The sequence below is a fragment of the Haliaeetus albicilla genome, chromosome 10 (assembly GCF_947461875.1).
Source record: "Haliaeetus albicilla chromosome 10, bHalAlb1.1, whole genome shotgun sequence".
NCBI lineage: Eukaryota > Metazoa > Chordata > Aves > Accipitriformes > Accipitridae > Haliaeetus > Haliaeetus albicilla.
This window is the reverse complement of record NC_091492.1, coordinates 41,111,402-41,137,148: the sequence shown is the minus strand read 5'-3', so window position 1 is coordinate 41,137,148 and position 25,747 is coordinate 41,111,402. Positions and strand designations below refer to the sequence as shown.

At 51.8% G+C, this 25,747-nt stretch overlaps 1 protein-coding gene and 1 long non-coding RNA gene across 2 annotated transcripts in view; both read left to right on the top strand.

The window, feature by feature from the left end:
- LOC138687181 (uncharacterized) overlaps positions 1-5,779 on the top strand; it is a 45,949-nt gene extending 40,170 nt beyond the window's left edge. The window contains exon 4 of the long non-coding RNA XR_011326449.1: positions 5,185-5,779. This is a non-coding gene — a long non-coding RNA (uncharacterized lncRNA). The remainder of the gene's footprint in view (positions 1-5,184) is intronic.
- A 3,886-nt stretch (positions 5,780-9,665) lies between these two features.
- The window catches only part of RBM19 (RNA binding motif protein 19), a 70,289-nt gene continuing 54,207 nt past the window's right edge, over positions 9,666-25,747 (top strand). Inside the window, exons 1-18 of the mRNA XM_069795315.1 lie at positions 9,666-9,833; positions 10,655-10,837; positions 11,412-11,543; positions 11,774-11,812; positions 12,392-12,608; positions 13,695-13,963; positions 14,470-14,544; positions 14,810-14,888; positions 15,641-15,712; positions 16,434-16,634; positions 17,486-17,616; positions 18,021-18,142; positions 18,927-19,023; positions 19,481-19,591; positions 20,084-20,284; positions 20,798-20,915; positions 23,476-23,621; positions 24,925-24,985. Coding sequence (XP_069651416.1) covers positions 9,798-9,833; positions 10,655-10,837; positions 11,412-11,543; positions 11,774-11,812; positions 12,392-12,608; positions 13,695-13,963; positions 14,470-14,544; positions 14,810-14,888; positions 15,641-15,712; positions 16,434-16,634; positions 17,486-17,616; positions 18,021-18,142; positions 18,927-19,023; positions 19,481-19,591; positions 20,084-20,284; positions 20,798-20,915; positions 23,476-23,621; positions 24,925-24,985 — 2,290 coding nt within the window. The 5' untranslated portion in view covers positions 9,666-9,797. The remainder of the gene's footprint in view (positions 9,834-10,654; positions 10,838-11,411; positions 11,544-11,773; positions 11,813-12,391; positions 12,609-13,694; positions 13,964-14,469; positions 14,545-14,809; positions 14,889-15,640; positions 15,713-16,433; positions 16,635-17,485; positions 17,617-18,020; positions 18,143-18,926; positions 19,024-19,480; positions 19,592-20,083; positions 20,285-20,797; positions 20,916-23,475; positions 23,622-24,924; positions 24,986-25,747) is intronic.

The window sequence follows — 25,747 nt, the reverse complement described above, 5'->3', positions numbered from 1 at the left end:
TGCAGGCAGGGCTCTCCCTTGCTGTGCTCTCCAGCTTGGTGGGGCTGCTCGGGGTGACCCTGCGTGGGACTGCAGCATCCTGGTCAAGTTGAAGGTCACCTCCCAGCGCTGGTGGCACTGTCCCCAGTGATGTGATGGCAACAGGCAAATAAATACAGAGGATTCAAATCTGCTTCCAGATCTGGTGAACCCCTTGAAGGAACTGGACTAGTTCGTTGTCAGCCTGTAGATGATGTGAAAGCTGAGTTTTCTGGCACATAAGGAATGGTTGAGATGCCCATGGCATGAGCAGTTGGGGCACAGTACAAAAGGCATACATGGGAGCGAAATCCCTGGCAAAAAGTGTGAGATTTTGCATCTCTGCAAAGAGATGCTTCCGACCAACAGGTCTGAAGCTGCAGTGGAAGAGCTGGTGTGGGGAGACAAGCTAATGGTTTTAACTGTGCAAGACCCCCTAAATGTTTTTATGTTCACTGTGAAAATCTTCTCATAGGATTCCTGTGTTTATCTCTTATTTAATGCTTCAGATTTGCATGTTTTCAGGCCAGGCTGTGTTGCACTGACCGAGGTTCCTCCTCCACTGGGGCACCTGCTGTCAAAGTCCTGTTTGCTCCCACCAAACCCATGCTAAGTGAAATACAACGTGGTGCCTGACCACGCTGGTCTGGCCAAAGACGACAGAGCCCACCCACTGCTGAAATCACAGAATTTGCTTAGAAAAAAGCACGAGGGTGCTGAATGCACTTTGGGTTTTTTGAGGACGCTTGATTCTGCCATAAGCCTACTGAGAAGCCACCGGTTCGATGTGTCTTGCCCGGGCTGCTAGAGTGAGGCTGACTCCCTAGGGAAGGGACGTGTGCTTTGGATGGGGTGGGAGGAAGAAACAACCCTGGGATGCAGTGGACCTGGTGTCACTCATGGTCTTTGCATCTGGCTCTGGTGCTCTTCTTGGTGAGGAGGGTGAGCGGCAGGGCTGGGGCAGCCTGCGGCACAGCGCCTTGTACGCTACAAACAAATTACTATTAACCCAGGTAACAATTTCCATTTCTCCCTTATCTGTCTCCTCAATGCCACAGCCTAATCTAATCCCATCTCTCCACTTGCTGAACTCATTACTGCGGTATCAGAGTGCTGCGTTCCCAAATAAATCCAACTTCTCCTGCCCTGTTGTGTGTGTGTGTGTGTGCTGGTGGGGGAAACACATCCGCGATAGACCCGTTTCTGATGCCTTCATGCTGGAACAAGAAAACAAGTGTCGGCTCCCAGCTCTGTAGTTGCTAATAAACCATCTGGCATTGCTTATTTTAATTGCATTGTGCTCCGATGGAGGGCTGGCGAGGAGAGAGGGTGCCCTACATTCTTGCATGCGGCATTTGGTCGGGAATAATTGTGCTGTGCGAGCGGCAGGATCCCAGCACTGGGGCCTTTGATTCCTGGCCAAGGGAGGCAGGTGCTTTCAATATTCACCCTGCTAAGCCTCTCTGATAGGGAAAAGTGTTTGCAAGATGCATATGGTGGAGGAGAGGCCGAGGAGGGAGTTCAGCCTGGGTCGGTAGCAAGCCCTTGGTCTGGGCTGCCCCACAACCATCCCTTGTCATGTCTTGCCCTTCCCGTGCTGCCTGTCCATGTCTTTGCTGCATGCGGCTCTCCCGAGGTGTCAACGGTGGCCTGTCACCCCGTCCTGCCTTGGAGGAGCTTGAGCGGTGCCTGATGCTTTCTCCTCCCTTCCCAAAGCTGCCCTGCCCCTTGCTGCTGCCTTTCTGTTCTCGTAAATCCTCCCTCCACCCATGCCTAGGTGCTGGCTCCGGTTTGCCTGTTCGGGATGGGATGGGGCAGCTGCATCGCAGTGCCAAGGGCTGTTTCTGCAGCTTGGGAAGCCTCTGCCACCTCCATAACCCCCACAAAAGTGAGTATCTTGGTGTGGTCCTTGGGTTGCTCCTAGCGTTGGAGTGAAAATAATCTAGGCATGGCAAGGAGAAGCTGCGGCTGCATCCCTGGCCGTGTCACCAGCCTTTCCCCTCCTCGTGCCTCAGTTTCCCTTTCTGCTCTTTGGTTTTCATGCTCAGCCTCCAAGTGCTGAGACGCAGCACTCTGTGCAGGTATGGCTGTAGATGAAGGCTGCCAGTCTTTGCTTTGTTACCAGGTGGGGAAAAAACCCCTTTGTGGTGGGATATTTTGGCAGGTAAATCCTTTGGGCTGGGACATGTATGACGTGACTATGTCCATGGGGACGTGGCCTTGCTGATCAGGCCATCCCTCCTGCCTTACTCCCCCCTGCTGGGATCTCATTTTTCTTGCAAATCTTTCCCAGGAGTCTTCAGCTTCACTCTTTCCCTGGGGAGACCTAGCACCCCCCAGCCCCACGTCGTGCTGGCACCAGCAGGGAGAATAAAGCGGGTCTGGCGCAGGGTGTTGCACGGGGCACGGCGCTGCCTTGTCCCATCAGTGCAGAACTGGGGCTGGGCTCCTCTTTCCCTGGATGCTGCCCGTCCTGGTCTGGAGTGGGACATCTCAGCCATTCCCGCTTGACATGGCAGCCCCTCCACGTGCCCTCGGCTCGCTCTGGAGACAGTCGGCAGCATTGCTGCACAGAGCATCACCACGCTGGAGTAAGCTGGGAGCCTAACTTTTGAGCTGCCAGCCTCTTCTCGCAGATCTTTGCCTCCCAAATCCCTCCCCACCCCTTCCTCTATGCCAACCCTATCAGCTCTTAAGCCCAAAGCCCTCCAGCCACACAAAAAAGGCTCGTCCCTGCCAGATCCCCCAGCCTGGTGCACCAGCAGGCATTTTCATGTCTTTATTTTCCCAGGGTTTGCTGATAAATCCTGTCTCCATAAGCCCGGCCTTGATTGACTCATTATCAGGCAACGCGCGGCGAGGAAGCGACCTGTGACCCTGCCTGGGGAGATGGGGTGACCCCGCGGGAGTAACCCTTATCGGCCCTTTTTAAAAGCTTCCCTTTTTAACATGACAGAGGAGTCTCAGCCAAGCCAAACAATACCTAAATAGCGATGGGGAGGAGGAAGGTGTGTGCGGGGGGGCGAGGAAAAGGGGGTGCAGGAAGCATCGGGCACGTGAGGTGGGATTATTTCTGCTGGCAGAGCATGAGGGTGTTTGCTCGACCTGGTTCCCATCGGAAGAGCCAAGCATCGTGGTAGAGCGGGGCTGGCTGCGGCTGGGGGGGGGGTTGAGCTCGCCCTCACCCAACGCCTCGCCTGAGTCCACCTGCTCCGCACGGATGGACTTCCCAGCTTCCCACCAAGGTTATCGGGAGAAAACCCACTGGGAGATAAGAGCATCCATGGGGGAAGGTGACATCGGATGGGCTTGGTGTTGGGGCAAAGCCTGCAAATCAGGCTGTCCCGCGTGGCTGGGATGGAAGGGATGCTGTGAGCCACGTCCTTGCTGTCCCCAAACCCTGCGTGTTTATCAGGAGGGGGCTAATTTGTCTTCCCTTTTCCTCCCAGCTCTTTTTATAGCAAGCGACCTTTCAACCCTCGCCTCATCTTTACTGAGGCGATAAAAGTGTTAGGGCATCACGGACCTGTTTTTCCTTTGGCATCCCCTCCCGGGGCAGGTGTGGGTGCCGTGGGATTTGGCATGTGCCGGGTTGGCAGAGCTGCTGGCAGGGGCAGGCAGGACAACAGCGAGCTGGCACAGTCACTTAGCGTGTGGGAACAGGGATGGAGCCCCGGAGGGGTGGAAATCCCATTGCTTGCTTTGTTGCAGAGAGGATAACGCCCTGCTCAGGCCAGAGCCCTGTGGGGCAGACGGGAGCAACCCTTCTACCCCTCACCCTGCGTCAGGGCACGGATCGCTCCCTTCGATGGGCCAAGGGCTGACTTCCCTGTGTGGGTCGCTGATCCGACCCCCCAGCTTCCCGGCAGGGATTAGTGGGGATGGGTTTTTGCCAAGTCCCGGCTGTCACTGTGTTCCCACCTTTGATCAGGAGTCGGCATTCCTGAAGTGCTCCATCTCCCACATGTTGCTCTGATCAAAGGCAGCTGTTGCCTGGACCCTCCCCTGAGTCCATTTACACACACACCCCCAAAAATACAGAAATACAAAGGAAACTGAAGGCGGTGGAAGGGGTGATGGATGGAGGGGAGACCGGGCAAGGGGCAGCAGCAGGAAAAATCCCTCTCCCATGTTTCCTCACGGAGGGTCCCATCCACAGCCAGCAGGAAGGCTGGTGGGGGTCTGTTGTGGGTCTAAAGAGAGATGCTGAAGGCTGGCTGGGGGCACCCTGGGAAGGAGTTTGACCTTATCGTCAACTGGTAGAAACGGTGTCTTCGGTGGGTGACAGCAATTGCCTGGGCCAGATCCAGCTGCGGCAGAGCACAGCCCATATCTCCCCTGGCTTTAGGTGGGGTAAGGAGGGAGACTGGGTGAACCTTTCTTTTAAGGCCACTCAGATCTCAGAAGTTTGTGCGTGCTTAATGCCAAGGTCAACATAGTCACCTCTGGAGGACCGTGGATGGTTCTGCCAGGGAGAGATGTTGCTGGAGAAGTGTGGGCTAGTGCTGATGTTCCTCACCAGCCCGTGGGCAGAGCGATGCCGTGAAGGGTTTGACCTCGTGGACCGTCTCCTCTGGCTCTGCCAGCCACCAGCATCAGCTGCTTCAAAGGGAGAGGAAGGAGGTCTGAGACCTGCTTTGGTGGTGGCTCCTCTCCAGGGCAAGTGTGGTCCCCTTAATTCTGTTTTGGCAGATGATTTGTTGTTCAAAAAATCCTCACACCCATCTGCTTGTTACTCAGCATTACAGTTTAGCTTTAAGGCTTTGAAAAGACACAATCTCTACCCCAAAACCACAGACACAAAGAAGGCAGAGAGCAGGACCGCAGGACGTGCTTGCGGACTGTTTCCTTAGCTGAGGCAGCAGGTTCAGGTGAGGGTTTATCTGGTTGAAAGCTAAATTCTGCTGCCCACAGTGACACTGCAGCAATCGCATCCCCCAGGCAAGGACAAAAGCATCCTCTCCCTCTAGCAGAGGGTTCGGCAGACCAGGCTGGGCAGAGTCCCAGCTGCCCAGGGATGAAGCCCTTCAGAAGGGCAATTTGTCCTCCCGCTCCTCTCTTGGCCCCATCTTGTTGTACAGCACACAGTGGGGCAGGTGTATCAGGCACTACATTTCCAAGGATTAGCTATATCATTGAAGACAGCCTTTTATTTCCTTTCTCCAGGACTGGGCAGGACAATTTGCTCGTACGAGGAGGGTCCAGCCGTCTCTGCTCCCAAAAGCTACCGTCTCCAGCAGCAAAGCTGAGGAAGTTCGGGCAGCGTTTCCAATGGTGCTGTTAATATAACATTACCCATGCAAGCAGAGTGCCTAGGTGGGGTGCCAGCACACCAAAACCAGGCGGTAAGTGTTGCTGGGTCACATTCATCTCTGTCCCCGCTGGTACCGGTGGGTTAATTTAATCAGCTGAAGAAAGTCCTCAGCCAGGTTACAGCCCTCTGCAGTAATCCCCCGAGGCTGAATTTTGCTCACTGTCCACACCTAAAAGAAAAGGGAGGGACTCAAGGTCTGAGGGTCAAGGAAACTAAGCACCTCTAGTGCTTACTGCAATCGAGCGGTGTGGGTACACTCAGAACCCCCCTACAACCCCAAACCTGCTCGGCAGCATCCCGCGAGCGCCAGAACGGCTGCCTGGCAAGGCTGCAGGGGGGGATGCTGTCCCAGCAAGGGTGACCCTGGCTCGATGGATCTTACCTTCCCTGGTCACCTTCACCAGCATCCAGCAGTGGCCGAGGTGCTCCCGATCAGACAGGCATGAAGTCTTGGGGCTGCGCTCGTCCTTCTCAGGCAGGGCTGGCAGCACCTGCCTCCAGTCCGGGGCAGGCTGGCTTGTCACCGCAGCAGCCATCCTGGCTCAGGGTCACAGCTCTGCCTGCCCGGGATGGCAGGAGTGACAGGCTGTGCTGTGGGACCTGAGGAAATCGGGGAGAAACCTCTGATGCCCCTTTGGACACAGCAGCGGGGCTATAGACCAAGAGAAGCATCTCTCCAAAGACCGCAGTAGACTTTGCATCTGACCTCTCTCTTATCATACCTGGGGATAGACGGGATCTGCAGCAGCTTCTTTCTTTCTCTCCTTCTCAACAGCACTTTACCCCCGGTGCGTTCACCTCCCAGAGCACAATGTCAGGGACCCTTTGCCCCTCCGCCCACACCTGCCTCTCCCCACGGAGAGATGCCCCTGACACTGCGATCCCTTGCCCTAACCCTGCTTTCCAAAGTTCAGCTGCTTGGCTGCAGGCAGCCCATAATACCATTTTACAGCAAGGTGACCCCTGCTCTTTGGCGCTGTGCAACCCCCTGTCCGGCCGGCCGACGAGCCGGCCACCTAACGCGTTGTGACAGGTCGACTGGATGGAGCTCGCGGAGGGACCGTGTCTTCCCCCCTCCTCTTGGCGGTGGGGTTGACAGAGCATTGGGTCCCCCTCTTTGCTAAGCGTGGGGGGGATTTGGAGGAGTGAAGGTGAAGGGACGGTCATCGCCCAGACCCTGCCACCAGCCCATCAGACACCCCAACACGGAGCTAACTGGGGGGGTAGGAGGGCAAACCCGGTGCTCTCTCCGATCGGCACCCTGACTGTGGGTTGATGTTGTGTCACGTTTGCCGGGCACGTCACCTCCCAGTCACCCTCTGCCTTTCGTTGCCGTAAGCCAGTTTAAGGAACAAAACCTGGGCACAGCTGCTTTTCCTTTCACTCCCCCACGCAGCTCCCAGTGTGGCCGCCTGCATCTATCCCACCCGCTGCTGGGGAACCCTTGCCGGGAGCAGGTCCAGCACCGCTGTGGGGACAGTTGGTGGCATGGGGACAGGAGTATCTCACGCTGGCATCACCAAAGACAATAGTTTCCTGGGGGGGGAGGGGGGGAACAACAAACCAACAACAACCGCAAATTTCTTCAGTGTCTTCCCCAGTGTCTGCTTTGGAGCACAGGTTCTTCGACCTGCGCCCAGTGAACCATCCAAGCTTGGCTGTACAATGCCCAGTCTGTCCCCTACCCATGCTGTGTGCCAGCAGCAGAAGAGTTAAGTATATGATCTTCAGGACAGATATTCAAGCACAGAGAGCTGCTTTCCAAAACCTTCTTCGAGCCTTCTCAAGACAGGGCCTCAGTTTCCCTCTTGTCTACCCGGGCATCTGATCAGAAACAAGCCTGCCTTGGGGAAGGACCTTCCTCGGCGCAGCAGAACCACCTGCTGAAGGAGCACCTCTTGTCTCTCTGATGCCTCCCAAATCTCTGGTTTTCCAGAAAAAGGATGTTGTTCCAACTCTCACATTTGTAAACTTAAAAAGTTGACCCACCCTGGGGAGCAGAAACCACAAAGGAAATAAAATCTAAAGTCAGTATTTGTAAAGCTTGTCCTTCTGTATTGAATCTTTGCATCTGGGGAGGGCTAGTTTTAGATCTCAAAGAAGTGAGATGAGCAAAGCTGAGCATCTCCACGGACTTTGCAAAGCCCACACCCTTGTGTACATACTGAGGCTTCTTTGCTGGGATCAAGAGTCACCTTGGGCACCTGGCCCAGACCCTGGCTTAGTTAAGCACCTCTCTCCCAAGCATCAGTGGAGAACTGGCTCTTTCTGGTCCCGGGCACCCTCAGAGGACACAGCCTCTGCAGCTGAATGCTGGGGCCAAGCTCTCACCCGGGGAAAATCAACCCCGATTGCAGGAGAGGCTAGTAGGAGGGAAATTGCACCCCTGGGTGAAGTTGCAACTGGAGGTGAGGACCCACTGAGAGCAGAAGGGCTGGCTATGGCCAGGGTAAATCTCTGTCCCAGCAGCACCCAGTTAGGAGACAGGAACAGGCAAGGACAGTGTTGCCTGGCCAGCGTGGGCAGGAGCTGCGCACTGCTGCCGGCTGTGAGCAGCAGGTGAGGGGGAGATGGGGAGGGAGAGAGGGGGGCAAGTGTCTTGGAGAGGACGGGATTGACAAGGGCAAGGTCTGGATGTGTTAGTGATGGTGCGAGCGTAGCCCTGTCAGTGCCAGCCTTCATCCCAAGTGACGGGCCTGACAGCCCAGCCAAGGACAAGGCAGGAGCAGAGGGCGAAATGGGGGAAGGGAGCTGGGTCCCTGGTACTAAGACACCTCATGGAGACCCCTTTGAAGGACCAGGTGAAGGGAGCAGGAGCAATCTCCTCCTGGGTACCCCAGGCAGGGCTGTGGGGCGAGAGGGGTTTGTGCTGTGCATTTTCCCTTTGAGCAGGGCACCAGACGGCAGTCCCAGCAGCATCCCACCCTCTCCTGTTTCCCATGCGCTGGGCTTGGCTGTTGCCTCGGCTCTCCTTCCCTGGAAAATGTGAGTGTTTCCCTTGCTGCTCGCCTCGGGGGAGAGCACGGGCTCAGGCTGGGTTCTCCAGCTAACAAGCCTGCATCCCAGTCCTGCCAGGACACTGGGATGTAGCAGTGGTGCGGTTGGGTTGAGGACTGACTCCCCCAAACAGCTCCCTGCTGCTTTGGGCCTTCGGGATGGGCACAGCCATCTGGATCCACCTCGAAGGGGCATGAGGAGATGGAGCCCCTGCCCACGCTGCTTGTAAGGTGGAAGACCTCTGCGCCAGGGTGACCTGGGCTGGGCAGAGGCAGCCTCTGTCCCTGGGGTAAATCAGGTGTGGAGCCAAACCAGGGTGAAAAACTAGTGAGGGCTGTGCTGAAGCTGAGAGCTGTCCTGAGCATCTTCCTCTGCGAATAAAGGTGTAAAGTCAGATTTCAGGCTCAGAGCACTGGGAGAGAGGCAGAGCTGGACTGAAGGGCTGCAAGCAAGAGGGGATGCTTGAAGGAGAAAAGTCCCGCAGCCCCAAAATACGCTGGCCCTCCAGCAATGGATGTTCAGGTAGGAGAGGACCCGCAGCCTTTAGTAACCCTCAAGGGATTTTTTTTCCGTGATTTTTGGCCTCGTTTGCCCGTGGGAGCTTCTGCAACACAACATCCACAGACTGCGTACTTATTTAGCTATTTCTTGGAGAGAAGGTGCTTTTGCTTACCCCTGATATCTTTCCCTCCTTGCTCCTGCTGCCTGCGTTTTAGGAGGGGAGAACGAGGTGGCGGGACACGCTGCCCCTTCCCCCCCAGCGTTAAACCCAACTCCTCGCCACCCCCCCCGGGGGATTTTTACTCCCGTGGGCTCTACCGTGCTGGCACCTCGGAGCTGCTCAGCCCGGAGCCGCCGCCGCCGGGAAGGGGCAGCGGCGGGCGCGGAGCTCCCTCCTCCGGCCCCGCCGAGCAACGCGGGTGGGTCGGGGGTGGTGGGAGCGGTGTGGGGGGGGAGTGGGCTGCAACCCCACGCCTCGGAAAAACACGGGGGGGGGGCAGCGGGGTCCCCTCTGATGAGGGCGAGGGGGACAGAATCACCGAGGGGGTTCTAACAGCGGCCGGTAACGGGCTGGAGGGGGGGCACGGGGTCCCCGGGGAGGCGCTACCGGCTCCCCCCGCAGGCGGCCGGGTCCCTCGTCCCCTCCGTTCCCCCCAGACACTCCCGGTCCCTGCCCCATTGATGCCCCATTGATGCCCCATTGATGCTCCCTCTCGTCCCGCAGTCCCGCCCCTCGTCCTCCGCTCCAGCCAATCCCGCTCCGTTGCTGGGGCCCCGTTGCTAAGGCCCAGTTGCTAAGCGCCGGGCCCCGCCTCTAGCGCCTGCGCGTTGCGGCCTTTCGCCCACGTGACCCGGCGGGAAGATGGCGGCGCCCGCGGGCCGGCGTGGACGGGGTTGAGCGCGGCGGGGCCTGGCGCTGTGGAGGCTGGGTTTTTTATTTTGTCGCCGCTCGCTTTCTGTCGCCGCCATGTCGCGGCTTATCGTGAAGAACCTCCCCAACGGGGTAAGCCCGTCGCACGGTTGTAGCGTCTGCGGGGTGGTAGGCGGCTCTGCGGGCCTGGAGATGGAGTCTGAGGGGACGTCTCGGGGAAAACGCGGGTTCCTGGGCAGGGAGAGACCCCGGGAGAGGAGGGGATCCTCGGTGTGGTGGGGACGGGGATGAGCGGGGAGATTGCCTGGGAGAGAGGGTCTTCGGTTCGGGGCGGGGGGGAGCAGGGAGATGCCCTGGGGGAAGGGGCTCTGAGGAGGGAGGGGGTCCTGGAGGTGTGCGGGGGCCCTCGTGGGAGAACGGGGAGGCACCCGTGGGCTGGGAATGCCCCGGGAGAGGTCAGGGAGATGCCGTGGGGACGTGCCCCAGGGGAGGGGAGCTGGCAGCCGCCTCCCCAGGGTGCGGGAGTGGGGCTTGTTGTGGCCACTGCCATGTCCTCCTTCTCCAGGAGCTGGGCAGAGGGGCGCGCTGTGCTGGTCTGCGGCCACCGGGGTCTCCCGTGAGGGTGTCAGCGTGTCTGTGGTTGAACTGGGGGCTTGATTGTGGCAGGTCAGCGCTGTGGGGCCCCCGGTTCCCCGAGAGCTGTGGGCATGCTTTGGCTGTGGGTGCGTTGCAGACAGAGATTTCATCTGTACGTGTAGTGGCTTCACAGAGGGGATGAAGCGGTTTGGTAGCTGATGCGTGTGTTTTGGGGTTTTTTATCAGCCTCACCACAATACGGTGTGGTTCCTACGGCACTTTGCGAGCCCTCTGATAGCAAATGTTTTGCTTTGGATGCAAAGCATCTTTCATTGCATTGCTGATTTGCCTTCCTGTTGTCCTTCCTCGGTTCCCAGATGAAGGAAGATCGCTTTCGGAAGCTGTTTGCTGCCTTCGGCACGCTGACCGATTGTTGTTTGAAGTTCACCAAGGATGGCAAGTTCCGGAAATTTGGCTTCATTGGCTACAAGTCTGAAGATGAAGCTCAAACGGCACTGAACCATTTCAACAGAAGTTTCATAGACACTTCCAGAGTCACAGTGAGTTGATCTTTAAAAATATCTTTTTTGAGTCTCAAGCAAGTTTGTCATTGGAGATTTTGGTAGTCTTAGGTGTGAGCAGCCGGGGGCCAAGAAAGCCTAAATGTTAATTTCTCTGCAGCAAAACAGCAAAGTTTGATGCTAGGCCTCGTTGCTGGAGTCTCAATCAGGTACTTGATTCAGATGGGCTGTCTTCGTGCACTAGCAGCGATTTCAGTGCTGGTTGGAACAACGGTGTCAGGTTTTGAGCTGTCAGAAATTGAACTTCTGAACTTGAGGTCATTTTTAATTTAAAGTCATTCATCATGCTGTTCTGGACAGAGGATGATTCATGATAAACAGAACAACTTATTTGACTGTGCTTAAAAGAGCACAACAAACCGTTGCCCATGTTGAGTGAAGATGTAGCTCTGTGCTCCTAAGATGAATATCTGTGTGAAGCTGCCTGTTCTGCATGCACACCCTCCATCCCATCAGGCTTATAAAAAATGTTCCTGAACGTGGCCTATCCAGCAGTTATAGAACCAGACTGTTGAATATATGTTTAATTAAAGATCTGATCGATTCTTTTCAGGTTGAGTTATGCAAGTCTTTTGGTGACCCTTCAAAACCGAAAGCATGGAGTAAGCACTCTCAGAAGGCCCCTGCCTCAGAAAAACAGGCAGAGAAACCTGTGGCAAGTGCAGCTCCTGCAGGCACAAAGAAAGTGAGTCTTGTATGTTTTCTTGAGGCTCTGATGTATGTCAGTGTCTTGGCAGAGGGAAGGGTAGCCTGGTGCGTGGAGAAGGGGACAGAGTGGCTGGGACAACGGATGTTGGAGTCCTGGTTCTGGTATTTTCTGCCTTAGGGTCTATCTTCCCTGTACCCTTAGGTTACCTGAGAAATTATCGTGGCTGTGCTTCTAATAAGGCTTTCTAAAAATCTTTTTTTTCCTAGGATAAAAAGAAGAAAGATCCAACAGAAAACTTAAAGGAGGTGAGTTGAGGTTAAATTGCAATCCCCGCATTCTTGCTAGCTTGTATTAAGGGCAAGAGCTGAATAACTCTTTTCTGTACTGCTTCCCGTGTTGTTAATTCAGGCAAGGTGTATGGTTTAACCAACTCCGTGACAGTCCAATTCTACTGTAACAAACCATTATTTTAACAATCCCAACGCTGGGGACCAATTTTTTAATTGTCAGCTACTCCTGTGTGACCACAAACTGCGTCCAGGACAATCCTGTTTCAACAGTTCTGGGTTTTAACCATATACGAGCTTTGTCATGTGTAACTTGTACGGTTTTTCTCTTTTTAAGGTTTTGTTTTCTTCTTTAAGGTACTTTCTAAACATCAATTACAAAAAAGAAAGAGTAGGACTGAGAGGTCTTGAGAAGACTTTAGTCACTTTAAGTGCTCACCTTGTTAATGTAAAGTGAACTCCCCTTAAGGAATTTATTTATTTATTTATTTTTACATTGCTGGAAATGAGATATTTTTTGAATTCAAACTTGCTACTAGCTCTCCTGTGTCTGTCTTCACAGCTTGTCTGCTTGTTGTGGTTTTTTTTTTTCAACAGCTGGAAGAAGATAAAACATTCCAGGAATTCTTGGTGGTTCACCAGAAACGGTCTCAGGTGGCCACTTGGGCTAATGACACTTTGGCGGAGGAGCCCAAGAAGGGAAAATCAAAGCAAGCAGCTGATTATCTCAACTTTGATTCAGATGAGTCTGAGGAGCTGAGTGAGGAGGAGGAGGATGGGAATGAACCTTCTGAAGATGAAGAGGAAGCTAAAGGTACCAAGAGGAACTATCACCCTTTGCTTGTCTTTGTCACAATGTGAATGTGAGAGCAGGTGTGCTGGTCGGACCTGACTCAGAGTCCTGCCTCCAAATGGGGACAGTGTAATCAGGAAGGTGGTTTCTCAAGCATGAGACTCATTCTGTGGGCTGTGGAGGTATGGTTGTTTTCCTGAATTTGGGGAAATGTGAGAAGTGCAGTTTCTGACATTAAGGGTATGGCATTTGTGCTTTCCCCTGGGTGCTTAAGTCAATGTCTAGGGAAGACTAACAGGGCAAACATCTGCATCTTTCCCTTAAATGCTCTCCTAGCCTGCAGGCACTTTTATCTCCAGGATTTCCATAGCTGGATGTGGTTTCTGTTTGTTCAGTAACCTGTAGCTGATGTCCGTGAACTTGTCTGGTCTGCCTTTGCATATTTCTGGAAGCATTCGTGTGTCCTTGGGCTCTGTCAGAGTTGATGGGAAGGGAGTAGCAGGTTAACTTAGAAGACTGAGAAATCTGGGCTGCAGTCTGGTGTATGTCATCTTAGAATCCAGTGTCCCTGCATCAGTGATGGATGTAGTTTTGGAGCCTTTCTTCCTCCCTACGTGGTATTTCCTTATGCTGTTCTGTTGGAGTGAATAGCAATTTCCCTGCTGCTCCTCATCTCTTTCTGGGTAACTAAAACGTAGGTGTCATCAGTTCCTCTTTGGTGGGGTGTGGAGGGGTGTTTTGGAGAAACAGCTTCCTCTCTCCTTTTCCCTGAAAAACTAAACTGAACAATTTAAAATCTTCTCTTGGGGTCTGCTTGAACTATTTAGTTAAAATTGAGACACAATATTTTGCCATGGAGTTCCTCAAGCTCCTTTCTAATTTGTCTTATACATGAACTGTTGCTTTGAAAAACAGTGATACAGTGTCAGTCTGGAATTGCTGAGATAACTTTGCTCTGCTGTTCTCAAGCCTTTTCTTCCCATGGAAAGGGTAGAGGAGAGGAGGGTGGTTCTCATGATTGTGCCAGTTCTCAGCTTTTACCTGGCTGGGGAGGGAGCAGCAGCAGCATCTGTGTGCAAAACCTCTCTGGTCTCTCCTCTCTGACAGCAAAGAAAGGAGAGAAAAAGGCAGCTACCAGCAAAGACCTCTCGGATATGGATTACCTGAAATCTAAAGTGGTGAAGGATTCTTCCTCCTCATCCAGTACAGAAGAAGAAACGGATAGTGAGGAAGTGGAAGAGGAAAGTGAGAATGAGGAGGATTTGGGCATTGCAGAAACCACCAGCACCCACACAGATGAAAGGGGGAAGCCAAAAGCCCAACAAAGAGAGCAAGAGACACCGGTAAAGAAGAAGAAAAAAGGATCCGCGCTAGAGGTATAGCTGAATTAGACTTTTGTCTTATCTAAAGCAGGAGCTTTATGGGATAGCGTGTGTCTCAGTCATTCCAGGGATGAGCTGAAAGCTTGAAGTCTGTGCGACCCCCTAGGTACCGGCTTTCTTGGCTCACTGAGCAGGAGCCATTAAAAAAGTTTGCTGGATCTCCTCTTAGTGCTGATTGAATTCCTGAAGATGGGGCTTCCAGACAAGTGCTGCTAGTGCCGTTTTCAGAGGCTTTTCTGTTTTTCCTGTGTCCGTCTCTGTCTGCAGGAAACGCTGTTCTACAGAACTCAGTTTTTAGCGACTGGGTTTGGCTGTCCCAGCCAAATCTTGCACCCTCATCTGGTGCTGTTGCGAGAATCTCTTGATATTCTCTCCCACTCTTCATCCTCCTGCTTGTTGGGCAAGATAGCTTTTTGTGCTGTTACTTTTGGTGTTTTTCACTCAGCTTGTTTTATTCTTTTTTTTTTTTTTTTTCTTTTTTCCCCCATCCTTCTGTCCAGAGCCAAGGCAGCTCAGTGGAAGCCAGCACACCATACACAGTGGAACTTCGTGGTGCCCCCTTGAACATCACCGAGGTGAGCCTTGTTATGGAGCTGGGAATGGAGGCTCAAGGGTGTTTTCAGTGTGTAACTCAGCACGGTCTTTGCAGAGGCTTCTAGACTTACGGAGCTGTTTTGAGAGTTGTGTGGGCAGTCAGGGAAACTTTTGAACTGGCTTTGTGCAGAGATGTTTTATGTTGCACATGGTGGTTTCTATAGTGTATATAAAAAAACCTAAGTCTGAAACCTGCTGCTTCCTGTACCTGAGAACTTATTTAAACAATTATAATTCTTCCTGCAGCAAAAGGTTCGTGAATTCTTCTTGCCTCTGAAGCCAGTGGCAATCCGGATAGGAAAACACACCCAAGGGAAAAATACAGGTAATGTCTATATGTGGAAGGGGGGTTGGATCTGTGAGTTAGAGGACCTCTCAATCACACCACTGCTCTTTTCATCTGCAATTCCAAATCACTGGCTCGTGTCCCGATTGTTAGAGACCTTTCTATGACTTTGCAGCTCACCTGCCCTCGTTGCTGTCCATAGGATGCCGCGGGCAGAGTAATGTTGGCTGTGCTCCCTTAGGAGTAGCAGCGGGAGCTTTTTCTTTGATCTGCCTCCAGAACTTTCCTAATCATCCCAAACCACGCCAAGGAAATGTCTCTTCCTCTGGGATAGCCGCAGCAGCACCCAGGGACTTTGCTGACCTGTGCATATTGGCTTCAGAGCAGTCTTTAGCCAAGGTGGGTCTCCTGACAGGCTGTGGCAACTGGAGGTACGCATCAGAAAGAGTGTGGAGCAGGTCCTTAGAGCTGGCAGGGAACTTTGCGATATGCTGTTTTCCTTTCATAGCCTAACAGCGGATGCGCCTTTTATTTGCTCTTGGAGACACCTGTGAAAGCCTACTTCAGCTGTTAAGTCGGGCTTCTTTGGTTTGCCTGTAGAGAATAAGCTTTTAAAAGGCAGCCTTCCAGTCTGACATGGCCATTTTCAGGCCAGATTGAAACTTTAATGGGAACCTAATGCTTTATCTATAGGAATCTATATTAAAGAAAGCCCAATTCACCCTTAATTAGCCAATTAGTGGTTGTGTGTTCCCCACATGATGCTCTGTTGAACCTTTCCTTCCACCAAGGTTATATCTTTGTTGACTTGAAGAGTGAAGCAGAAGTGCAAAGGGCCTTGAAGCGAAAAAAAGAATACATAGGTAAGGGCTGTTTGTTCTGTCTTGTTCTGGCTGATGTTGATGGCAGGGTGCTCAGCTGCTGAAGTGTTCACTGCAGAAGTGTGTCCTGTTGTCTTAGTTTTTTCCCAGGCAGATGGTGGGGGTGGTTTCCTCAGCTCAGCTAACGCGGGCTAAACCAGGTGTTGTGTTGGGAGCAGCATAGAACTGGCAAGTGACTGAGCCGCGCGTGTTGCTCTTTGGCCCTTGTCTTTTGTCCTGTGCTTGAAGTGTATCTTGCTCTTGGTATAGAAATGATATTGTTTAAATCTGATTGGGATAGTGAAGGGGATTTGTACCAACGATTCTGTAAGCCTGTGTTTGGAACCCGTTCTTGGCCTAGCCCTTAGCGGAACTACTAAAATGATAGTAGCAAAAATTCTATGTAGACTGCGAATATCTACTTGGAAGCCTGTGGACTTGGGCACAGGCAGAAAGGCACACGCAGAAAGGCTGGAGCTATCTGAAAAGAAGGGAGACTGTGGAGTTTTCTGGCAAATATTATCCTGTTTTTTATGAAGACTGATCTCTTGCAGTCCCCACCACATTATTTTTTTTTTTTAAATAAGGCAGAGTTCTGCTCAGAGCTTGTGGAATTGTAATTGCTTGTGTCACTGCTGTAAGCCCAGGCTCTTTGCGCATTGATATTGTTTGCCCATGGCCTTGGGAAGCATCTAAGGTGCCTCTGTGTGTGTTTGTGGATTAGGTGGACGATGCATTGAGGTATTCCGATGTGGGAATACTCCAAAACAAACTGTTACGGCAAAACCTGATAACCAGCCATGGCAAAGAAGGAAGAGGGACGATGAGGAAGAAGAGGACTTGTCTGAATCAGGGAGACTCTTTGTCAGGAATCTTCCCTTTACTAGCACTGAGGAGGACTTGGAGAAGATCTTTTCCAAGTACGGTAAGTATTTGCTGTGGGGCTGGGACTTGCAGGGCTACGTCTTTCCTTTGTGCCCACAGGTTTTCTTGCTGGGTGTGAATGGACAAAGCTCTGTGTCCCACACCTCTTGATATGGACCGACTCCCATCATCTTTATTGCCTGGTGTGGTACCGTGTGGCTGCTTGGCTTTGAAACTGATGCTGGCTCCGTGCTTCTTTGCTCAAAGCACGTACTGCTGTGTGCATCTGCCCTCATCCCTCTCGTCGCATCTCTGATGCAACAGTGAAAGCTCTTGCCAGTCAGTGCAGGCTGTGAGTCCTAGTGTGATAGGGAGGAGGAAAAGATAACCAAAAGCACCTGCTGCATGAAATACTGATCATGCAGGAGATTTCTAGATACCGTAGGTAAGAGGTGAATCTCTGAGATAGACCTCAAATTCATGTTTGGCATGTCAGGTGGAAGCTTGAAGCTTCCCTTTTCTAGCTCAAAGTTAAACAAATTTAAGGTTGTCTTGGCATTAGAGTGTCCGGGGGGTGGGGAGAGAGGGTTAGGTTGTGGAAATCGTTACTCCTGACTGAAGGTAAATGCAGCTGCTCAGAGCTTGCCTGGTCTGTGTCGCTTGTCAAAGCCCTGTGAGCTGCCACAAGGTGCACAACTGGACCTGGGGTGCTTTTGCTGGGCCTGCCTTGTCAGTCTGCAGCCAGCAGCTCCTCACCCAGGCTGGTGGCTTGCCGCATACCCTCTGCAATATCCAGAGCTGCTCTGCCCTCCCTGGCTCTCCTCCTCCCTGGCTTTGGCCAGGAGGTGCCAGTTCAGAGCGTGTGACAGCCGTGCAAGGACGTCTGTCATGGTGAAGTCTTGCCTTTTGCAGGACCCCTCTCGGAGATCCATTTCCCTATAGACAGACTGACCAAGAAATCCAAAGGATTTGCTTTCATTACCTATATGATTCCTGAGCACGCGGTGAAGGCCTACACAGAAATGGATGGGCAAGTGTTCCAGGTACGGTGACTAATCACTTTACTGTGCTGTTGGACTGCAGCTGGTGGGAATGTTTGTTAGTAATGTGGCCAAGTGTTTGCTTCTGTGCTTTGCTGAAAAGGTTGAGTCTCTTCTGCCTTGCTCTGTGGGAACACAGTTGCTTTTGGTAGAGTAGCCTGGTTTGAACAGCCTTGCAGGTGCCAAAATCTGAGCTACAGATGGAGAAGGAGATCTGAGTCTCAGTCTCTCACATTGTGTGGCTACTCTTGACTTGCAGTAATATCTCCTTTGCGAAGGAAGGTTCCCTCCTTCCACCTGGGCTGCTTGGCTAGGACAGTTGCCAGAAAATTTCTTCCGCTCTGCTTGGTTCATGAACTTCTGTGGGTTATTTCAGAGCTGCTGGACCTCTTCTTCCTTTCTTCTAGGGTAGAATGATGCATCTTTTACCATCCACAATCAAAAAGGAAAAAAACGAAGATGTAGATGCAGAAGATTCTTCCTCCTACAAAAAGCAGAAAGAGGCCAGGGACAAAGCCAACAGTGCCAGGTACAGGGGTGTCTTGTAGTGGGGCAAGACAACACAACCTGCCAAATTCCCAAGAGGCAGGAATGCGTGTAGGGTCTTTGCAGGGGCTGTATAGATTACCACAGTCAGTAAAGTGTTTGCCTGTGCAGCTCTGTTTCCTTTATCTCTTACCTACTTGATTCCTCTGTCCAAGTACCGCTAGTAGTTCAGTGAGCAGCAGAAATTGAGAGAAACATGGTTTTGAATGGATTTGTGTATGAGTTTATTTCTCTGGTGTCTAAAAAAAGTTGGTCTGATGCTGTAATTCTTTAGGGTAGTGGTTTCAGATTAGTTGCATCTTTCTCCTCTACTTGGCCACCTGTATTTCTAAAACTTGTAGAAACTTTATCTTTCTATGTGACAAATTAGTTTGAAAGAAGTGGCTGATACTTTCTAACTTGAAGGGAAAGGAATGCAACCTTGCTTGCATGGGCTTTGTGCTTCTGGGAAACCAGTTGAAAAAACATGTGTTCCTCTGAGCCAGCATCTGAACTTCCAGCCATAACTGCAGAGCTGTGACCAGTGACCTCTAGGGAAGATGAACTAAGCTGCAGCCACTGCTGCCGTTCTGTTTGCTCTCCAGTCATGTCTCCCTCATCCTGTTCCTTCTCTAAGGATGTTCCACCCTTCTTTCTCTCAAACTCTTCACCCTGGCTGCTGCTGGTGGCATTCAAAGCTTTTTTTTTCCCAGGACCATTGAATAAAGAGACACCAGTGGAAGAAGGGACTGTGTGACTCTGAACCTGGCTCTTCTTTCTCTTGACAGCTCTCACAACTGGAACACATTGTTTGTGGGGACAAATGCCGTGGCTGATGCCATTGCTCAGAAGTACAACGCTTCCAAAAGCCAAGTGCTCGATCATGTGAGTTGGCTTATTGATCAGCAGGGATGGGAGATCACTTTCCTATCTTTTTGCCTCGTGCCCAGGGCCTTCCTGGTCTGTTTTGTGCACCAAAAGCCTCTGGGCACCAACGAGCACACATCAGTGGTGCTGTAGCTTCTCTGTGGGATCTAAACCTAACAATTGTTTTGTCACTGGAAGACAAAGTGACACTCCCAGCCCTCCTTCCCACTCTGCTTTTCTGTGGCTGAATTTTGCATTTCTACATAACTAGAAGTTGATGGGAATTTACACCCGAAAGCTCAGATCCTTCCTGGAAGCTCATTTTGTCTTGGGAGGCGTTCTGACTCCAACAGCAAAACTCTTAGCAGCTTCAGAGGAGCTGGAGCATTTTACCTTCAAGCTCTCTGCCAAATTCCCTTTGCATCTGCTTCTGAGAGCAGCAGGAACAAAAAATGACTGGCATTCTTGTCTGCAGGAAAGTAAAGACAGCGTGGCAGTGAGGGTTGCTCTGGGAGAAACCGAGCTGGTCCAGGAAATTCGCCGGTTCCTCATTGAAAACGGAGTCAGCCTGGATTCCTTCAGTCAGGTGAGATGCCCAGGTGGAGGCAGCAATGTGGACCTCTTCTGTATGATGGCCTAGTCCTAGTGTCCTCTGCTCTCTTTGAAATTAGTAACAAAATCCTCAGCATCTTGCAGGATTGACCCCTTACATGGGTTAGGAAATGTTCTGTCCGTTTGAAAATGCAACTGCCCTTGCGATGGTTGAAATACATAGTATGATGGCTTATAGTATGATGGTCAGCTTGCTGTAGGCAGAGAAGGAGTCCTGTGTCCATACCAGGGTGGATCTGGAGCTGAAGCCTCCATACATGAGCATTTGTGGAACTGGGAGGTTGTACTGGGGTGTAGATCTTATAGAAGTGTTTGCTAAATGGCTGTTGGCCCCCTTGGATCCTGGAAGAGGGTGATGTGGATTGAGAGAGCATGGTGTGTTGGATCTGAAATCTTCAGTTGTAAGATACTGGCTTTTGCTTTTTTAAATCCTATCTCCCCTTTCTTCCCCCACTGAACGTGGCAGGCTGCTGGTGAGCGGAGTAAAACGGTGATCCTGGTGAAGAACCTTCCAGCCAACACGAGTGTAGCAGAGCTGGAGGATGTCTTCGGCAAGCACGGCAGCCTGGGCCGGGTGCTGCTGCCAGAAGGAGGCATCACTGCCATTGTGGAATTCCTGGAGCCAACTGAGGCCAAGCAAGCGTTCACCAAGCTGGCCTACTCCAAGGTGAGTGTGGTGATGGGTAGGCAGCTGCCTGGCAAGTGTGGATCTTGGCTAGTTGTGAAGCTGCAAAAAGGAGTGCTTGCTACAAATGTGAGGGGCAGAGGACTTTTGAGGGAAGTGAGTTATCCCAGAGCCACTGCTGTTACCCTCTGTCCCTTGGATTTAGGGAGATGCCTGGTCCATCCTTGTGCAGCAGTGGCTGAGTGGGGCTCTCGACCTGCAGAAGATGGCTGGAGGAGGGGGCTGTGACACATCTCGAAAAGCCTGGGTGGCCTGGAGAGGGTTTCTTTTACCTTTTGCAATACAGGAGCGTGGTACGTGGTAGACTGTGGTCCCATGTGAGGCTGGATACAGACTCTCCTTCAATGAAAGAGAATTTAGCCAGCTGAAAAAGTTGCTCAGCTTTTCCACTGTTGTTTTCCACTACAGAGTGAGAGGAAAGTAAAGCTGAGAGCAGAGCTTTTTCTTCAGGCCTTGCCCTCCACTCTTCACTTCTCTCCTGTGTTCCCTTTACAGTTTCATTCTGTGCCGTTATATCTGGAATGGGCTCCAATGGGTGTCTTCTTCAGCCCAGCCCCTCAGAAGAAAACCCCTGAGGTTCCAGAAAAGGAGGGCAAAGCAAGGCTGGTACCTGGTAAGAACTTTGACTTTGGGACAGAGGTATCTCTGGTTTTTTTGCTGCTCCTTTATAAGTAAAGCAGCAATGCTGATATATTCCTGACCCTTTGGGGATGGAACCAGCCTCATGAGGTCATCTGCACGGCCCTTAGGGTCACCCTCTCTGCAGTGCGTTAGTTGATCATATCATGCAAGCACTGTGCTCGTTCTTGCCCCTGCCCTCCTCACCTCCTGGATGAGGCGTGGGCACTGAAGTGCTGCTCTCAGCGCCCAGGTCCAGTTTGGACTGGGCTAACGTGAGCTCTGGGAAGAGATTTTTGGTCCAGTCTGGTCTCGGCAGCAGCCGTCGGGAGAGCAGTAGCTGTTCTCTGTAAGCCAGACCTGACCCCCTGAGAGTGTGAGCGGTTGTGCGCTGCGCAAGGACACAGTCCCTGCCCATGGGCAGCCGCGCGAGCTGCAGCAAGAGGAGCACTAGGCAGCAGTGGGTGGATGGAGAGGCTGACTTACTGGTGGCAGATTTTGGGGTCCTTGTACCTACTTCTCGGCTCTTGTGTCAAGCTGCACCGTATGCTTTGTCTGGGTGATTTCCCACTGCAAGGATGTGATCTTCCCTCCCTGAGTATACCCTCTTTCTCCCCATCCCAGGGGCTGTAAAAAAAAAAAAATCTTGCCTGTATATTTAAAGTCTCTCAAGATCCTTTTAAAAAAGAAAAAGAGGAGGCTGGAGGAGCATGGCTTTATGTAGGTTTGTTTTGCTAGAAGCTATTTCAGGACTCTGAGGTTTTGGGAGGAGGGAGAAAAGCTGCCGAAAAGCCTCTTCCCAGGCTGCCATTCTGGGCCCTGGTCACAGGGGAAGGCTGGAGCCAGGGGGAGGTGGGGAGCCACTTTATCTCCCTGTAACGGAGACCCTCACCTGGAGATAAAAGGCTATAAGCACAGGAGCTCCTGGAAGGCTGCTGGAGGCTGATAATGGTCTTTTCTGCCAGCCTCTGGATCTGGGAGAGGGAAGGGAGGGAATGTGGAGCGAATGCCTCGCTCACAAAAGGGCTCCGGGTGGCAGCGTGTGGCCGTGTCATATTGTGCCAGCCACAGACGGAGGCACCTCTTCATCCCACCCCTGTCTCGCTGAATCTCTTCCTTCCTCTTCCCTCAAACAAGCCTCCTTCAAAGGCAATGGGGTGTTTTTTTCTGTGGCTTCTTAGCAAATACCCTGCCAGCTGGAGTGAGGAGGGTTGGACCACCCAACCAAAAAGGCTTGGTCTGTGTGGTGCAGGGGGCAGGGAGGGCAACCAGATGGAGCTGTATGGGGAAAGACAGCTCTTGGGATGGAGCTGGGGAGTCTCTGCACACCCCTGGCCCAATGCAGGCTCTCCTCATACGAAATGAGGGAGAAATAAACCTAGAAAAATCACTGAGGGGGATGTTAATGCCAAAGGGAGATGCGTAGTTTGCCCCTTATGAGCATAGCATCAGCTGTGCTGTAGGGAATGAAGATGCTCTAAAAGACAAGTGGTCTGGCGAGGAAAGGAGTTGACAAGTCAATGGAGAAGAGAGAGTGAGAGAGCATGAGCACGTGCTTGTGTGTATCCTCTGATGTCTAATAAGGGCCTAGTCCCACCGCAGCCTCCATTTCAGTGTGGGATCCAATGGATTGCTCCTCAAACCTCCCATGTGTGCAAAAGCTCAGTAGCTTTGAGGCTTCTTCATCACATTAAGTACTGTAGAAATTATTAAGCCGTTTTAGAAGTTGGGAGGAGAGGGGATGGATGGATAGAGAGAGTCAAAAAGCAGTTGCCAAAGCCTCCTTCCTTGTTGAGACCAACTGCAAATACCAACAGATTTGCCCATTGATCAGCTGTACAGTATCCAGGTTTCTGTTAACTTCACAGCTCCACCGCGGGGCTTGGGTGCCCCAGAGGAAGCTGTTGCTCTGACTGCTGAATTGCAGCTTGATTATTTGGTTTTCTTTTTACAGATTTGTCTTTGCAGAATCCCAAAGCAAGATTTGTACAAAGTAGTGCTCATTGCTGTTGACCTGAGTGAGGTTTGTGGGTCATGAAGTATGAACTCTGGAAGTGTTAACACTACAGTGAAGCCCTTTAGGACCACAGCCTCTGTGCTGGGTGCAGTTCTTCAGTGACCTTCAGTATGTGTTTGGGCTTAACAGACCATATTCCTTCACATGCTGATAGGAAAGTTCTCATTTCACATCCTGTGGATACACATTGGCAAAAGATGAGGTTTCAGAGCAGCACAGAAGGATGCTCAGGCAAATTTGGGGCCCTTGCCTAGGTCAGTAGGTGTCTGGCTTGGTTTGGTGTGAGGGTGTCCGAGTGCTGGGGAAGCAGGTTTGTGGAGTTTCTACACTCAAAGGATAGGCAATATTTTAGTTTTCATGGGGATGTGCTCACGTACTGTATGTTGAGCTTGCATCAGTCTATGTCCACCCACAAAGAGCCAACAGAGAAGTGGCCTGTTTCTGCTGGAGTCGTAACTGTTAGCTGGGGTAGTGGGCAAGTTCCCCCCAAATTTGTCTTTGTTACATCTTAGTGTTGGGTTTATTCTTTTTGTTTCAGATGAAGCTATAATGGGCTCAGAGGGAAGAGCAGCGCAGGAGGAAGAGGAGGAGGAAGAAGAGGAGGAGGAAGAAGAAAGCATTCCTGGGTGTACCTTGTTTATCAAAAACCTGAACTTTGCCACCACGGAAGACACACTGAAGGAGGTGAGCCGTAAGCGAGGAGAGGGGACGGGGTTTTGCTTAGCATGATCTGTTCAGATGGAGCAGGAGACAGTTAACGTGTGGTTGAGGGCCAGGCTGAGATGCCTGATGGACTAAAGCCCCCACTCCCAGCACAAGTTAGAAGAACAGACTATATCTGCTGCAGAAGGCAAGGGGCAAGCAAGCTGTTCTCCACCTGTTGTGCTAAGGATAAAGTGTTTAAAGGAGTTAAGTTGCAGCCAGTATGACCTAACGGGAGACGAGGGAGCACTGGATTGTACTGGGACTAGGAACCTCTGCTTTGGGGTTTCAGGCATTAATTAAGACAAATGTATCGGAAATGTTTTGGTGGGGTTTAATTCCACCTTGGGACAGGTGGAGGCAGTACGAAGTCTTCTAAGACTCATCATTCTCCTCATTTCCTGTGCTTTCTGTAATGCTTCTCCTTGGGACAAGCACTTTTGCAGCTGTGATACTGCTTTGTGTGTTAAGGCAATAAATAGATGATGGTATCGCTGAGATGTCCTTTTCGTCTAAGATTCTACGAACATTGAGCTGTCTGTACTGCTTTACCTCAGCAAAGCACTTGGGAGAGATCGTAGCATTTCTAAAGCCACGTGGGATGTTAATAGCGAAATAAGGAAAAGCAACTGGGAGGTCTCATCTCCGCCACTTTTTATAGCCTTGTGAAATGCCACATTTCATGGCCCAAGAATGCTGGCGCGATGTCAGTCGGTCCTGGGCCCGTGATCCTCTACCTTGGGACTGTGGTACTATGTAGAGATCCTGGTCCAGTTGGGTCTGGGGACAAATGTAAATCTTTGGAGGAGGACTGGGGCTTGTCCTGTCTTCTCTTTCTGCCTTCTGGCTGCAGTTTTACAAGGGAGTCGAATAGATGGTTTGCAGCCCCCGCTGCCCTCCAGCCCCTCCTTCGTGTCTTTGGGAAGAGCCGCGATCTAGGGGCATCACAGGAGTCACCCACCCCTATGGTCCCTACCTGGCTGAGGGCATTTTGTAATCCATAGTGTTCCTCCAGAGCCATCCCAACTCTCTGCGCTGTTTCCCAGGAGTGGTGGAGGATTCCTGGGAACGCGTGTACTGAATTCTTCAAAAGTCTCTGTGCGTGTGCGTATTTGTGCAGAAATAATTTTATAAGATACAGCTGCACTGACTGCTTGTCAGGTGTGCGTTGGGGGGAGGTGGGCCCGTGAGCGTGTGCTCCTGGCTCTGGAAGAGGGCCACGTTGTCACTCGAGTTGCAAGCCTGTGACAAAGGGAACTGAATCACGTGTCCAAATTCCTTGCAGACGTTCTCCAAAGTGGGAGCTGTGAAGAGCTGCACAATATCTAAGAAGAAAGACAAAGCAGGTACTCTAGATGTTGCTGTTCAATTCCTTCCCTCGTCTGGTTGCTGAGGGCTCAGGTGTGGCATTGCTTTAGCATTCATCTGGCTGAGCGTTTGTGTTCTTGTTGGCGAAATCCTTAATATTTCTAGAAGTGTGCCTGTTGAAATGGCTGAAAGCAGCAACCAAAAATACCCCGGGGTTCAGTCTAGAAGGTTAAGCTCAATTGTGGTATTTGTGGAGACGTGGCCTTCTCTTGAGATCTTGAGATAGAGAAGCCAACTCCTTCAGGATCACAGAAGAGAGCGGGATGCAGGTTGAAAGGAACCGGTGCCCCACGATGATTAAACCTGCACATGACATGCTTTATCTGCAATAACGGCCAGGATCTTCAAGGATGCCTGGCTGAGTACTGTGCTGAGTGGGCTTCGTTTGCCTTCTGCCTGCCAGTTTCGAACCCAGCAGGCTGTGGTGACGAGTGGTTGTGCCTGTTGCATTGACTGTGCTCGCTTTCTGGGTGGTTGGACAGGGAAGAGTTTGCTTAAGGCAAGCACTGGCTGGATGGGCTATGTCTTCTTTCCGGATTTTAGGCTAGGGAGTTGCATGGCTTTACGGGATTTTGCCTTAACAGGGCTCCTCTTGCATGGAACACTCGAAAACTTGGATCCACTGAAAGAAAAAGAAATTAAGCTAACTCTACAGTACTGCTCGCATGTCTGGCTGTAGGCATGCTCGTGACCAGACAGCAACGTTTGAGTCTAGGCTGATCTCTTACCACCTACCAAAG